General features: G+C 39.7%; 1 protein-coding gene across 9 annotated transcripts in view; it reads left to right on the forward strand.

The window, feature by feature from the left end:
- Positions 1–12,792, forward strand: part of LOC128858937 (uncharacterized protein CG43867) — a 124,707-nt gene that overhangs the window by 96,571 nt on the left and 15,344 nt on the right. For 3 of the 9 annotated variants that reach the window (XM_054095538.1, XM_054095537.1, XM_054095540.1), the window contains exons 2-8: positions 3,436–4,656; positions 4,726–4,963; positions 6,219–6,610; positions 6,677–7,099; positions 7,193–7,475; positions 9,001–9,113; positions 9,200–9,379. In XM_054095538.1, the coding sequence (XP_053951513.1) occupies positions 3,445–4,656; positions 4,726–4,963; positions 6,219–6,610; positions 6,677–7,099; positions 7,193–7,475; positions 9,001–9,113; positions 9,200–9,379 (2,841 nt within the window). In that variant the 5' untranslated portion in view covers positions 3,436–3,444. Of the gene's footprint in view, positions 1–3,435; positions 4,657–4,725; positions 4,964–6,218; positions 6,611–6,676; positions 7,100–7,192; positions 7,476–9,000; positions 9,114–9,199; positions 9,410–12,792 lie in introns of all 9 variants that reach the window. The other 6 variants (XM_054095542.1, XM_054095546.1, XM_054095541.1 and 3 more) reach the window with 5 other exon arrangements.

A 12,792-nucleotide genomic window follows, 5' to 3' on the forward strand; every position in this document is an offset into this window, starting at 1 on the left:
TTTTAAGAAGCTACCTGAGTGCTCAAATCGTTAGCTGTAATAGAAATATGTTAAATTAACGTCCAAAGTCTAAAAAGTCTGGTCAAACCCGGGTGCCCAACGGAGAGTTAAGAAAATCATAACGCAATATTCGTAATTTTTTTGGTGGAAATAATCATTCGAACAAATCGACAATTCAAAGGTTAGTGAAAATATGTCAAGAAACTGGTGCTGTCATGAATAAAAAAGCTCTGGCACACGAAAAACTGGGCATTCTGTTGCGAATATTGCTGCTATAGCGTTAGGTGCTGCTAAACAACCTTCAATTTGAGAATCGACTGTTTGGTGGAGGTGTTAGAGAGGATTTCGACTCATTTGAACGTTTTTATTTAGACCGATTTTTGTGTTTTTTGCATATTTAAAAAAAATTAACGCTTCTGTAATTATGTGTCTACATTTTAAGCAAATTAGAACAAAACAGGGATTTATAGAAATTTTACTGAAAGAATTTAGTAAGCGCCACTTGGTACTAGTGAGGCTTTAGGCTCATTTGACTGATTTTTTTTTTAAATCACTTTTTTTGTTTTTAGCATTTCAATGACATCATTTCTCACATATAATTGTTAACAGCTGAATTTTTAATAAAAATTGTGAGTCCTGAAAGAATATAAATATTTACCTGTTTTATTTTAAATTATCACCTGCGCACGTCTTTTGAAAGACCCTTTAAAATATAAAAAATAAATAAAAAATGTAATAAAATATTTTTGAAATGTTCCCTTATCAATTTTTGATTACTTCTTCAACTGGTCCCAAACTGGTGATTTTTGGACTACTTTTTTTAATGAACTAACTTAACATAAAGCTGTGGCAGCGGCGTACTAGTTTATTGAATGGTATAATTCTGTTGCAGAGACTGATAAATCGCATTTCGTAGGGCATCACTACGTTAAAAATAGCGGTTGCCAGCACTGAAAATAAATAGCAGCTGATAACTGTGCCTGCATGGAAAGTAGTTCAGAACGGGTAGTAGGTTTTTCTACAGGGTAAATCCCAACCGTTACTATTAAAACGCACACCAACTACCCACCATATTAACTACTATATGTACATATGTATGTATAAGCAGTAAAAGTGTGCGGCACTTTCCAAAGTATTTCGCCAGGCAACCCCTTTCAAGTAATTCGATCTGGGCATTTCTTTGACACAAAACAAATTTATGCGTTTGGCGGTGAATGTAAAGAAATGCTCAAAGTTTTAAATGAAATTAATTTCATCGCAAACTGGTTTCGGGTTTGTTAACTATTAATTGGTATTAGACGATATTCAAATATGCTTAGCCTTTTGCGGGCGAGTGGACGCCTGGGATTGAGTAAAAACTTTGCAGACAACCACAAAAGAAACGCTAGCAGGTTGGTCGGCGAAAAGTACGTTGATGTGCGTGTTTGAACAGAGAAATGTTGCATGAAATTATTACTTATGCTTGGCAGTAGAGGGAGTTGCAGTATGGACTACGAAAAGAAAAAGTAAAGATATGTTGGGTAATAAGGCATTCAACTGGGAAATTAATTTAAAAATAAATTTGGGCCGAGCCGTCTAGAGACAATCGGGTTATGATGGTAAAAAGTGTAAACCCCCTTCAAAATTTTTTTTTTTTGATACTTAAAATTTGTATATTTAAATTTTATTAGCGAAAGTCGTCAAATTAATAACACTTAAAATTTTAGGTTGCAGTAAATATCAGATTTTCCTAGAAATACTTATATGTAACATCTTCAGCCAAGCATCATAGAGCTCCCGAAATGCGAAGCTCAACTTTTTTAGGTAAATGCTAATCAACTTACATGCCACTTGAGCTCTCGATCTTAGATAAAAAATCTCGTAACGAAAATGAACCCTACTAACTCATCCCTCATCCCTCTTTCCTCTCGCCCCCACATTCATCCTAAACACCCTGTTCAGTGCGCCAGTTAGTCGGACAGCCAAGCGTTGTTACAAAAAAATGTTTTCCAGGACTCATTATTTCATGACCCTAAGAGAAGCACTCGGGCGAATGCAAACTGTATGGGCGAGTTCGCAAATCTCCAGGCGCTCCAAACTGCGAATATTCAGCTCATTTGTGAAGTCAGTATTACTGTACGGAAGTGAAATACGGCTGGTCTCTAGCACCATTACACAGAGGCTACAATCTTTCGTCAACACATACCTCCGCAAATACCTCTATCCTCCCATCCTATGGCAAATCACACACAGAAAGTGAAAGAAAGCAATGAATAGGTCACACGCTTAGAAAACCACCGGATGATGCCATCGAGAATGACACTGTACTGGAACCCTCAAGGAAGCAGAAGTCGCGATCAGCCAGAGAATACTTGGAGAAGGTCGATGTTGCGCGAGCTAGCAGATACCGACGTCACATGGCAAGGCGCGAAAACAACAGCCCAGAACCGTGTGAACGATAGACAAGTCTTGTCGAGTCCCTATGCTCCAGAGCGGAGTGAACAAGGGGAAAAAAGTATCAACGTCGCCTTTTTCAGATCTATACTACTTTTTTCTGGGGTGAAATCGATTTGAAAATCAGGCTGAGCTCCATTTTTTTACAAATTTTAATCTGTGACATTAAACTCCCTCAACTGTCGTTTTCCAATGGAAGAGACATCCTCAATAGCTGAGCAACAGATCCATCGTCGCATCCTTTTTTAAATACTACCACTTCATTCATGCGCTGTTAAGTTCATCCGGCGAGTATTTTATTTTCTTACCAACTTTCTTTTTACTGATTTTTTTAAGTCACTCGTCAACTGTGAATCTTCTAAATTGTCTTCTTTAGCCTCAAAGATATATATTATAAGACCGTTATTTTAGCTAATTTGGCGTAAACTTACCAGCTTTTTCTTCGTTGAAGTGATTCTTCCATTACTGGTTAGCAAATTCCTTTAAATATCTCACTTCTTTTCTAAAAATAATCATAAACTCCTTTGGACAAAGGTTGCTAGATCCGTTCATAAAAGTATCCCTTCACTTTCATTTCAAAATTCTTTCTTTAAGGGAAAAGAATCACAAAGTATTTCTTTATACAAAAGATCTCTATTACGACTCTTTTAAGCCCGACTCTGCCTGTAATCTCATTCAGTAAACGTCTTCAACGCTTGCCGATTATATCAGGGTCAACAAACCAGCGATTAATCGACGGTTGCCATTTTATCGCTGTAAATTTTGAGTATGTGTCCAAATTTCTCGGAATATAAGGCCCACACATGCTCAAACGTCTCGCTGAAAACTGTCTAGAGAGAGAGTCTGGTAGTAGCTGAAAAAAAATTGACGATATACTATAAGAAATAAATTTTAAGGTTCATTATCTCAATTCCAAGCCTTCACTTTTCCACTGTTGCATTTTAACTCTCATTTCAAATACTTAAATTTACTAAGACTCTGGTCTTCTTTTGTCTTTTCCAGGTGCGGGCTATGGAACAGCGGCTGAGTGAATGGCCCAAACCACCACAATCAGCCACAAACTCGCCGATCCATCAGAGCCAACAACTGCAGCAGCAGCAACAGCAACAACAACAATCAACAGTAACCGCACAGCAATCCGCTAGTCTTCCCACTAACGAGGCTGAGAAAACCATAACCTCATTGGAAATACAAGTTGAAGAGCAACGTCAATTGCGTCTACACGACGCTCGACAAGTCGAAGCGAAAGCGGCCAAAATCAAGGAATGGGTCACCAATAAGCTACGCGAACTCGAAGAACAAAATCAATTGTTGCGCGAACAGAATGTCAAATGTAATCAGCAACTGGAACTGCTGAAGAATCATATTGCCAATCAATCGAATCGGCACAGTATCGTCGGTCCGCATCCGGTGCGTAATAGTCTGAGTTTGGACGTGCAAGAGTTCGCCGACTCAACAGAGGGGCGCCGGCGCAGCGAGAGTTTAGATCCACAAGAGATTATCAATCGGCCATTGACTGCTTCATATCCACATCATCAGCATCGACGGAATCTCAGCATGGAGCCGCAAGAGCTTGAACGTAATTTGGTAGCCGCAGTGGATGGTTTAACGCTCACACCACTAGCTAGCATCACAAAGGCGTCCACGACACGTCCTGATAGTTCCGACACCGACACAGCACACGATTATGCGGAGATCTATACACCTTCGTGTGAGAAATTACCCGCCTGGATGAAGAACAATCCCGCGCTGATGGCTAGTGGCGGCAATTCGAGCACCACAACTACAACCAGTGATTTAGGCGTGCCACGTCCTCCAACACCACCACTGCATCGTTTTCCCAGCTGGGAGGCGAAAATCTATCAGGTGGCCAACGATGGGCTGACAGGTGTGAGCGAGGAGAGCCTATCGCAGCATCAACCGCAACCGCAGCCGCCACCCGATATACAAGAGTCCACAAGCGGCGCAGCGTCAGCAGGCAGCAATAGCGGTTGCAATACGTTGGCGAATGGTGGTGGACATGGACGTACAACGCCAGCGAACAATGGCACATTGGGTAGTACGCGCTGCGGTGAGGGTGTTGGTGTCGGTAGCGGGGGCGGGGGCGTTGGTTCTGTTGCTGGTGGTACACCTGGCACGCCACAGCTGCCAACGCGTCAGCAGCAGACGGCGAGCGGAGGTTTCTGTGATATATCGGTGCCCGTTTATGCCACCGTCAAGGGGGTGAGTATTGCGCGCGCATAGAACGAGAATTTCAAATTAATGTTTTCATTAACCCTTATGCACCTGTAGCGCGCTTCCCAAATACGTTCCATGCCCTTTACGGGCGACTCCAGCGATGACTCCAGTGATGGCGAGGATCACGCCGTTATGCTAACGCACAATTCACACAACTCATCGAGCACAGACAATACGGAAACATCCACCTCGGGTAGCGCTTCGAGTCCATCAAAGAGCCTAAAGACATCATCGAGTTTGAGTCCGGCCAAACGTAGCGGCTCGGAGAGTCCAAAGAATACGAAAGCGCGTGGTATGTATAGAAGCATGAATGTATGGAGCCTGTGAAACCTGCGTAGTTGATTGTGCCTGCAGACCTAACGATAACACCCATTCCATACACCAGTAAAAATACAGCTATTGTCCTAAAAAACGTACCCACTTACATCCCTATCGTAACTTGAATGCACTCTGCTCTGTATCTCTCTCGCTATCTCTATTTATATTTTTATTTTAATTAGAGAAAGTTCAACTAGAAGCTCTGTAGTTTATGAGCAAGTAAGATAGAAGTTTTTATTTTAATTTCCCATTTTTTGTTGAAACTTTATTTCTAATATTTATTTAATCCAGTTAACCTCGTTAGTATCCTTGAAACCCTCAAAGCTGCTAAAAGCTCTAGTCGTACTACTGTAAATCTTTTAAGCTTACAGCACTCGCAATGATGTAGTGTGGGAGGGCGTAGCGAAAAGGATGGCAAACGGCACTGCTCGCTCCACTCTCTTCACCATCACAAGCTTGTATGTAAAGAGAACTCAATTTATGAACTGTCCAATGGGCGAATGGCAACATTCTCTTGATACTCACACTGAAGAAAAATTAAATTAATTTGGTTTTCTTTAAGTTAACTCGAATAACTTATAAAAACTGCTGATGATTTGCTCGAAGCTTCTTTCCATATCTTTTTACGAGGCCCATACGAGTTAATGTCAAACTTTCAAAACCTGTGGATTTGCGGACGTAATAATTGTACATTTGTGTTAATTTTATTGTTGTATTTTTTCTTGTTCATTTACTTATTACACACCCAGTAATACTCTCACGAATGTCGCAATCTTTCAATCATCACTCTTGGTCAAGAGGTATTCACTTTTCAGCCGCCATAAAGCGAAACATTTTTTTTCACTCCACTCTCTAATTTTCCAATTGCAAGCTCTCTGCCTACTCTCGCGTATATGCGAGCTGCTTCTTCTGATACACTCACCTTCGATTTGCCAAGCGCTCTCGCTCTCATACTCGTACAGTTTGTATCAAATTCTCATTGCCTCTCGCTCTTTATTATTCTTCTAATATCCAGTAGATTAACCTCTCTCTATATTTTATCCACTGAGTAGAGATTTTCTAAAAAATTAATTTTTCTAATAAAAAAATAAAATCGAATACATAATAATTTACTTTTTATATGCACCCATTAAATGTCCCTACTCATTTACCTTTCTGAAATCAAAATTCAAAATATTTGGCTCTCATTTCCGATCTCTTTGCAAAAATAAAAAAATTCCCTTTCGAAGCTCACCAAATGCACATTTCCTCTACACAACTCACCAACACCAATAATAAACACAACAATCATTACAACACATTGCACTCATACAACAATACCAACAACACACAACATTTGGGTCCTTATTCCATCACACAAACCCTACCATTACCAACTCACAATAATAACACCGCCATCTCCACCAACAACCACACGAATACCAACAATCATCTACGTCTCCCCCACATGCGTGGAACAGTAATTTCAGATATTTCCTTTGAATCAGGCCTATCGGATGATTATGCTTTACCGCCGGATGCGGTGTCGGAATCCACATGCATGGATGCCTCCATGCCGTCGTTGCTAATGCGACAATCTTATGTGGATTCGCCCAGCAAGAAGATCGAATCACTAGAAAAGGTAAGAACTGGTTACAATTCTTTAAGAGCTCTATTTTATTCTCCCTCATTCTCATTCTCTCCTCAGATGGGTCACCTCGCCAAGTTAGGTGGCAAATTGAAGACTTGGCGTAAACGTTGGTTCGTGCTGAAGAATGGCACACTCACCTATTGGAAGAGTCAACATGATGTGAATCGTAAGCCGCAAGGTCAGATAATGTTAGACGAAGCGTGTCGCATTAATCGCGCAGAGGGTGCTTCCACTTTTGAGATTGATACAGGCAAGAAGGTTTATTACCTCACCGCCGACTCGAATGCTACAATGGACGATTGGATTCGCGTTCTACAGAATGTGCAACGTCGCAATGCGACTAAGCTGCTGTTGAGTCGTGACGATCAGAAGCCCACCATACAGGGTTGGGTGACCAAGGTGAAGAATGGGCATGCGAAGAAGTGTTGGTGTGTGCTATTGGGTAAAATGTTCCTCTACTTCAAGGCGCCGGGCGAAACGGTAAGTAGTTGTTGCTTGTTAGTTCTTCAATATTTCTAATTTTAACTCTCTCTCTCTCACTCTCTCTTTCACTTGCTTTCTCGTTGTCTCCAGAATCCGCTCGGTCAGATTAATATGCGCGATGCGCGCGTCGAAGAGGTCGAACATGTTTCGGATTCCGATTCAGAGGAACGTGAAGATCCTACACAGAGTCAAGCACGTCTGACCGTTGCCATTTATCCAGCCCATCAAGGTCCTACATACCTTATACTACCCGGTAAACAGGAACGTGATAATTGGTTATACCATTTGACTGTAGTGTCGGGTGGTGGCCCGAATGCGGGCACACAATACGAGCAACTCGTACAAAAACTTATGGAGACTGATGGAGATCCAAGTGAGTATTGGTAGAGAAAGTCTATTGTTATCACAACTGTCGGATATGCGCTGTCCCAGTGTTACGCATTTCTAGCGAAGTGACATAAATTTATAACCCGTAAGAGGTTGTGTAGATAGAAGTAATTAAACACAGGACCTCCTTCTTAAACTCTTAAACCCTCAAAGATTGTAGGTATATCATTTATTTTATAGAACATCCATAGTTAGGTGTTTGACCGAGCTTGTCCTATTATACATACATAGTTCTATGTCAACTCCGAATGGCAGCCCTTTTTTATTATGAGAAACTTCATCATGGCAGAAATTACTAAAATTTTTGTTCGCCACTGACTGCCCAGAAACTGCCGCTATTAGGAAACAACTTATACCACCACTAAGTGGGTAATTATAAAATCTCTTTGTGCTGGTAAGAAAATTCCAAAGGCTACTGGATCTTCAGAAGGGTGAATGAAGTAGAATTCAAGATATGCCTAAAAATCTCAGCCTCGTGAGATGATGAGTTCATCGCTTCAGCTTTCAAATAAGTTGTACAATATGGAAATGATATGCAATTAAATAAAAAGTTCAATAAGGGCTCTACTTAAAACTTACAGCTTTGTTAGCCTGAGGAGCCTGACCGATCACCTTCGATCTACTACTAGTCAAGAAAGATTTGTAACTTCACGTATCCAGCGCCAGCTGAGTCAATCCGAGGCTTCTTGGTAAAAGAATTCATTTCGAGATTGTTTTGATAAGCCAATCAATCTATCGTTCCTACAATTTCCTGGAATATCTTTATGACGTGATCCCCATATCCGTTTAATATGAAGGTATTTCGAGACGATCGAGGGATAAGTCAAAGTTGTTGTTGGTTGTCTTATTTTGGCTATCGGAAAACTCCTTACAAACTCTACTCTAAATTGTTTGCTCTATCTAAGCTGATGGGGAATCATGTTGTTTTTGTCATAGCAGCATAAACATTCGCCTTACATATACGAGGAATGCTGCAAAAGTGACAGTCCTTGGCCGGATATAAATCTGAGTCATTCCGGTTGCATAAAACCGACTGTCGTGGCATGACTTTAGAGCTGGTAAAAACTTGCTCACAAGTGGAAGCCTGCACCATTCCTTTCTTCCACTTGCGTACATATTATTTGGCTTTCGGTTTCAAATTCTCCCACGAAGAACTGATCGGGATGTACGTTCCGTTCTAAGCTGTCACAGGAACGCAATTGCCAACCTTGACTGATTTGTAGTACAATTTATTCAGAGTTGCCGGCTCGTTAATCAAACCGGGAACAGATACTTTGGCTCTCGGTTTCAAATTCGCATTCATTGAACAAAATATTTAACAATACATTCGAAGATTCTAAAAAATCCCCTCGCAAACGTCCTTTTCAGTTTCTCGAATGCCTAACCAAATTGACCTTTTTTGTTAAGCTCCAGCGAACGTAGCCAACAGCTTATGAATTTTTGTGAAATATTTTGTGCTGTTATAATGAAACTGGGCATTTATATATACAACATTCAACTCTTTCCTACAGATTGTGTTCTATGGCGCCATCCAATTTTATTGCATACCAAAGACGCCATCACTTCACCGCTTACCTCGCTGCACTCGGAAGCCATGCAACCAGAAGCTATTAAACTGTTTAAGGTAAGTTCGGTTTATCGAAATTTCGCAAAACTTTCCGCTTATGCCTTTGGTTATTTTTTCCTCTTCCTTTCCCTCTGCATACACAGAGTATTCAACTGTTTATGTCGGTCGCTGTAAATCAACCCGGCATCGATTATCATGTCGTCTTGGCACAAAATGCCCTACAACACTGCCTCGATATGCCCGAATTGCAAACGGAAATGATTGGCATTCTCGTGAAGCAGACATCACGGCACACGGGCCAAAAGCTGAGTGTCGGCGTCCAGGTAAACAAGAAACTGGGCAAGCAAACGCGCGTAAGTTTTTTAAGTTGCAAAAGCTTTTCATGTTTAGTTCCCCGTGTTTAGTTTGATTTTTTTGAATTGTGTTTCGTTTCGGTTTTTTTGTGTTCATTTTAATTAGCAAGTAGTTTCACTTAGTTTAAAAATTAGTGCATTAGTGGGTACTCGTGGTATAGTTTGCCGATTTTTACTAACCCTAATTGAACTAAACCAAAGCACCGAATTAGTCCACTAGATTTGGTAGTTGTTTAGCTATTTTAATTTTTTATATAAGTTTTTGTAAATTTTTTATTCTGTGTTTTTAATGGTTTTCGGTTATTGGTATAGAGATTCGACGATCTTAGTTTTTCGGCTTAAAAAAGTCTTCAATGATGGTTTACTTAACGAAAGATTTCTCAGAGTTCTCTGTATGCCGCTAAAATCTAGAAATTACTGGAATTTGTATTCGTTTTGAAAAAACTTACCCTAACGTAACATAACCTAACTTAAAATAATGACAGTCAGTTTGGCAGCTACCGCAGTTGAGCGGTTTTTGCGTGACTGCCTTTTGAATGACCACCAATAGAAATCTGACCCCAATTCTAGACCTTCTATAGATTGTATAAACAAAAGCTCTGCTAAAAAACAAATATGAGATGGTGACTGGGAATTTCACTGTTGAAACATATCTGTCTTGCCATCACTGCCTTATCATTAGCTATAATTCCGTAGCTTGACAACTCAATTTTCATTTTACCGATCCGATTTGCTTGATGCCTTTTTGGAAATGAAATGTTAAGGCCGCAAGCTGCTCGGAGATGAAATGTCTTGTGTGTGCAGGTAACATTTCTCTGATCTGGGTTCCAGGATATAGGAACATAGAGGGAAATGAAATTGCTGATGAACTTGCCAGGAAGGCGGCCGAATTGGCCTCAGAGACCCTGCCTATCCGGTCATCAGCATCCCCCTGACAGTTCTTAAAGGGGAACTGCACAAATTATTTCGCAGAAAAGCGCAGAAAAGATGGAGCTCCATTTCTTCATGTGCGATTTCGAAAACCCTTTGGCCCCAGGACAATATACGAAAGGCTCAGAAAGTCCTTTAGCCATTCAATTTCCAATTTAGTAGCTGTGTTTACCAGTCACTGGATGATCGACAATCGGCACAGACGTGGAAAAACTAGGATTACCATTTAACCTCCATTGCAGAAACTGTGGGGACCTTTCAGAGAAGAAGACTGTTGAGCACTGTCTCTGTAAATGTTCGTCTTTGGCAGCTAGACGATTAAGTTCACTGGGTACTCCTTTCTGCGAGTCACTGGGTGCTCTAGCCTGGCGCAGTGCGCCAACCTAAATCCCGTCAACCATCTCCATTATATCAACAGCTCTGGCTGGCTGTAGATATCTGCCTGTTGGAGCCAGACTGGCACTTCAACCATTTCACCTGCCTACATAAGCCTGTCACATGAGAAAGCGGGGCAAAGTGAAAACAGAAATTTGACAGATGTTAAGACACATTTAGTAGAAGATGTGGGGAAAGGTATTTTAATGTGGAGGTATTGGAATATGGAGAAAATGTGAGAGTTGGATCGCAAACGCTCTCTTAATCCTCAGCCCAATTGGGTGCTCGTTCTATGAGCAAGAAACGTGAAAATATGACTTCAACTCCTGGCATATGGATCAAAATGGTGCATTCAGGTCATAATTTGTTTTACATAATTTTAAAAAGAGGTGGCAAAAAGTGCCTTAATACTCGAGAAGGAAAATTAAGGTTAACTTTCACCCGAAAAAATGAGCTAGGAAATGACCCTGTGAATAGTTCTTAAATAACCATTTTGTCATTGTCCACATGCCCCATTTGGAATTTTAAACAGAGCTACAAAACATTTGCTGCACATAGGGAATTCCTGAGTAATGTCTGGATCATACGATCTTACAGAAGGTATGCTGTCACGCGGGTAGAGTGATTATAGGTAGCTTCAAAAGTCTATCAGGCAATACCATGCCTGCCAGTGGCTTGCTAACTTTAGAGCTTAACACATGCTCAGAGTGCAGAGAGAAAAAAAATATTCTATCATTTTCTCTTTGATAGCCTTTTTTGGTATCGGTAAATGGAATAATTGACGACGTTGGAGAATACGTTAATTCGGTACGCTCTTAGTTCTTGTTTACTCTTTCTTCTTGTCCCAAATAAAGAACGATAGCTTTTGAGATTGCGTCATCTGTGAGAGTATTTCTGGCTGTGACGTAACAATTGTTGTAAGGAAAATTCGCTCGTGAGTAACAATAAAATGAATACAAGTACTCAGTTATTTCGTTAGCAAAACAGCTGATTCTGTCAAATTGGTTGAGATATAGTTAACAGTTCGCTGATGTCGCCTCCTTTTGTACACTCTCCACCGCCACTCCAAATGATGCCAGTGGTTAGGTGTCTAATTTTCTAGCATAACTTTTTTAATTTCACCTCACCCTCTTCCCTTACAAAGAGCCATTTCAGGTACTCCCAAACTATATTTGGAAGAATAGAAAAATGTGTAGATTAATTTGATTTGATGTTTACAAAAAAATATAGTCAGACCTGCACTCACATTTACGAAATTTTATCCGAACTTATCCCGATAGCATTTTAACTTACAAGAATTGTAATCAGTGATTACCAAACCGTTTTTCAAATAGTTGGTTTACGTTCAGTGTCTCTCAAACCATTTTCTAAAGAGTTAGACTAAATTCAGTGCTTCCCAAATCCTTTTTCAAATAGTTAGATTACGTTCAGTGCTTCCCAAAGTATAATATATTTAAAGAGAAGTTTTCAAAATGTTCACACAAATTTTTCATAAAAATGAAAGCGACAGAACTCTTCTAGAACTCACGAAACTTTTTTTCCATTATAGTCAGAACACTCCTTGTACAGTCCACGTGACCAAATACTATATTTTCAATGACTCCCAACCGATTTTAACAAGAAATTTTCAAAATATCACTTTCACAAAACAAGAAGTTTTAAAAAATGGAATAAAAGAAGTTTTAAATAATAGAAGAAATGCGCTCAGAAATCGAATTTTAAATATTTTTTACAGATTTTTGTACAAATATTTAGTTTTTAATTTTTGTGTTATAATTTGCATTTTGCTATTTTAATATTTTATTTTACACTATAAAAAATGAATAGGTTTCGCTTTTGAATTTTTGAAATGCGCTTTTAAAAAGCTTGCTCGCCTGAGTAAAAAACCGAAGTGGTGGTGTAATTTTTGATTGTTCTTAAAAAAGGTATAACTGAATAAAACTGGCAACACAAGCACATAAATATACGAGTATACGATGCACGGCACATTCTTAACATAATAAATACAAAAACAACACAAAAATTAAATCAATCGTGTTTTTGGAGAAAAATTTAGTCAATAGATTTACAAAAAAACA

The sequence above is a fragment of the Anastrepha ludens genome, chromosome 3 (genome assembly GCF_028408465.1).
Source record: "Anastrepha ludens isolate Willacy chromosome 3, idAnaLude1.1, whole genome shotgun sequence".
Taxonomy (NCBI): domain Eukaryota; kingdom Metazoa; phylum Arthropoda; class Insecta; order Diptera; family Tephritidae; genus Anastrepha; species Anastrepha ludens.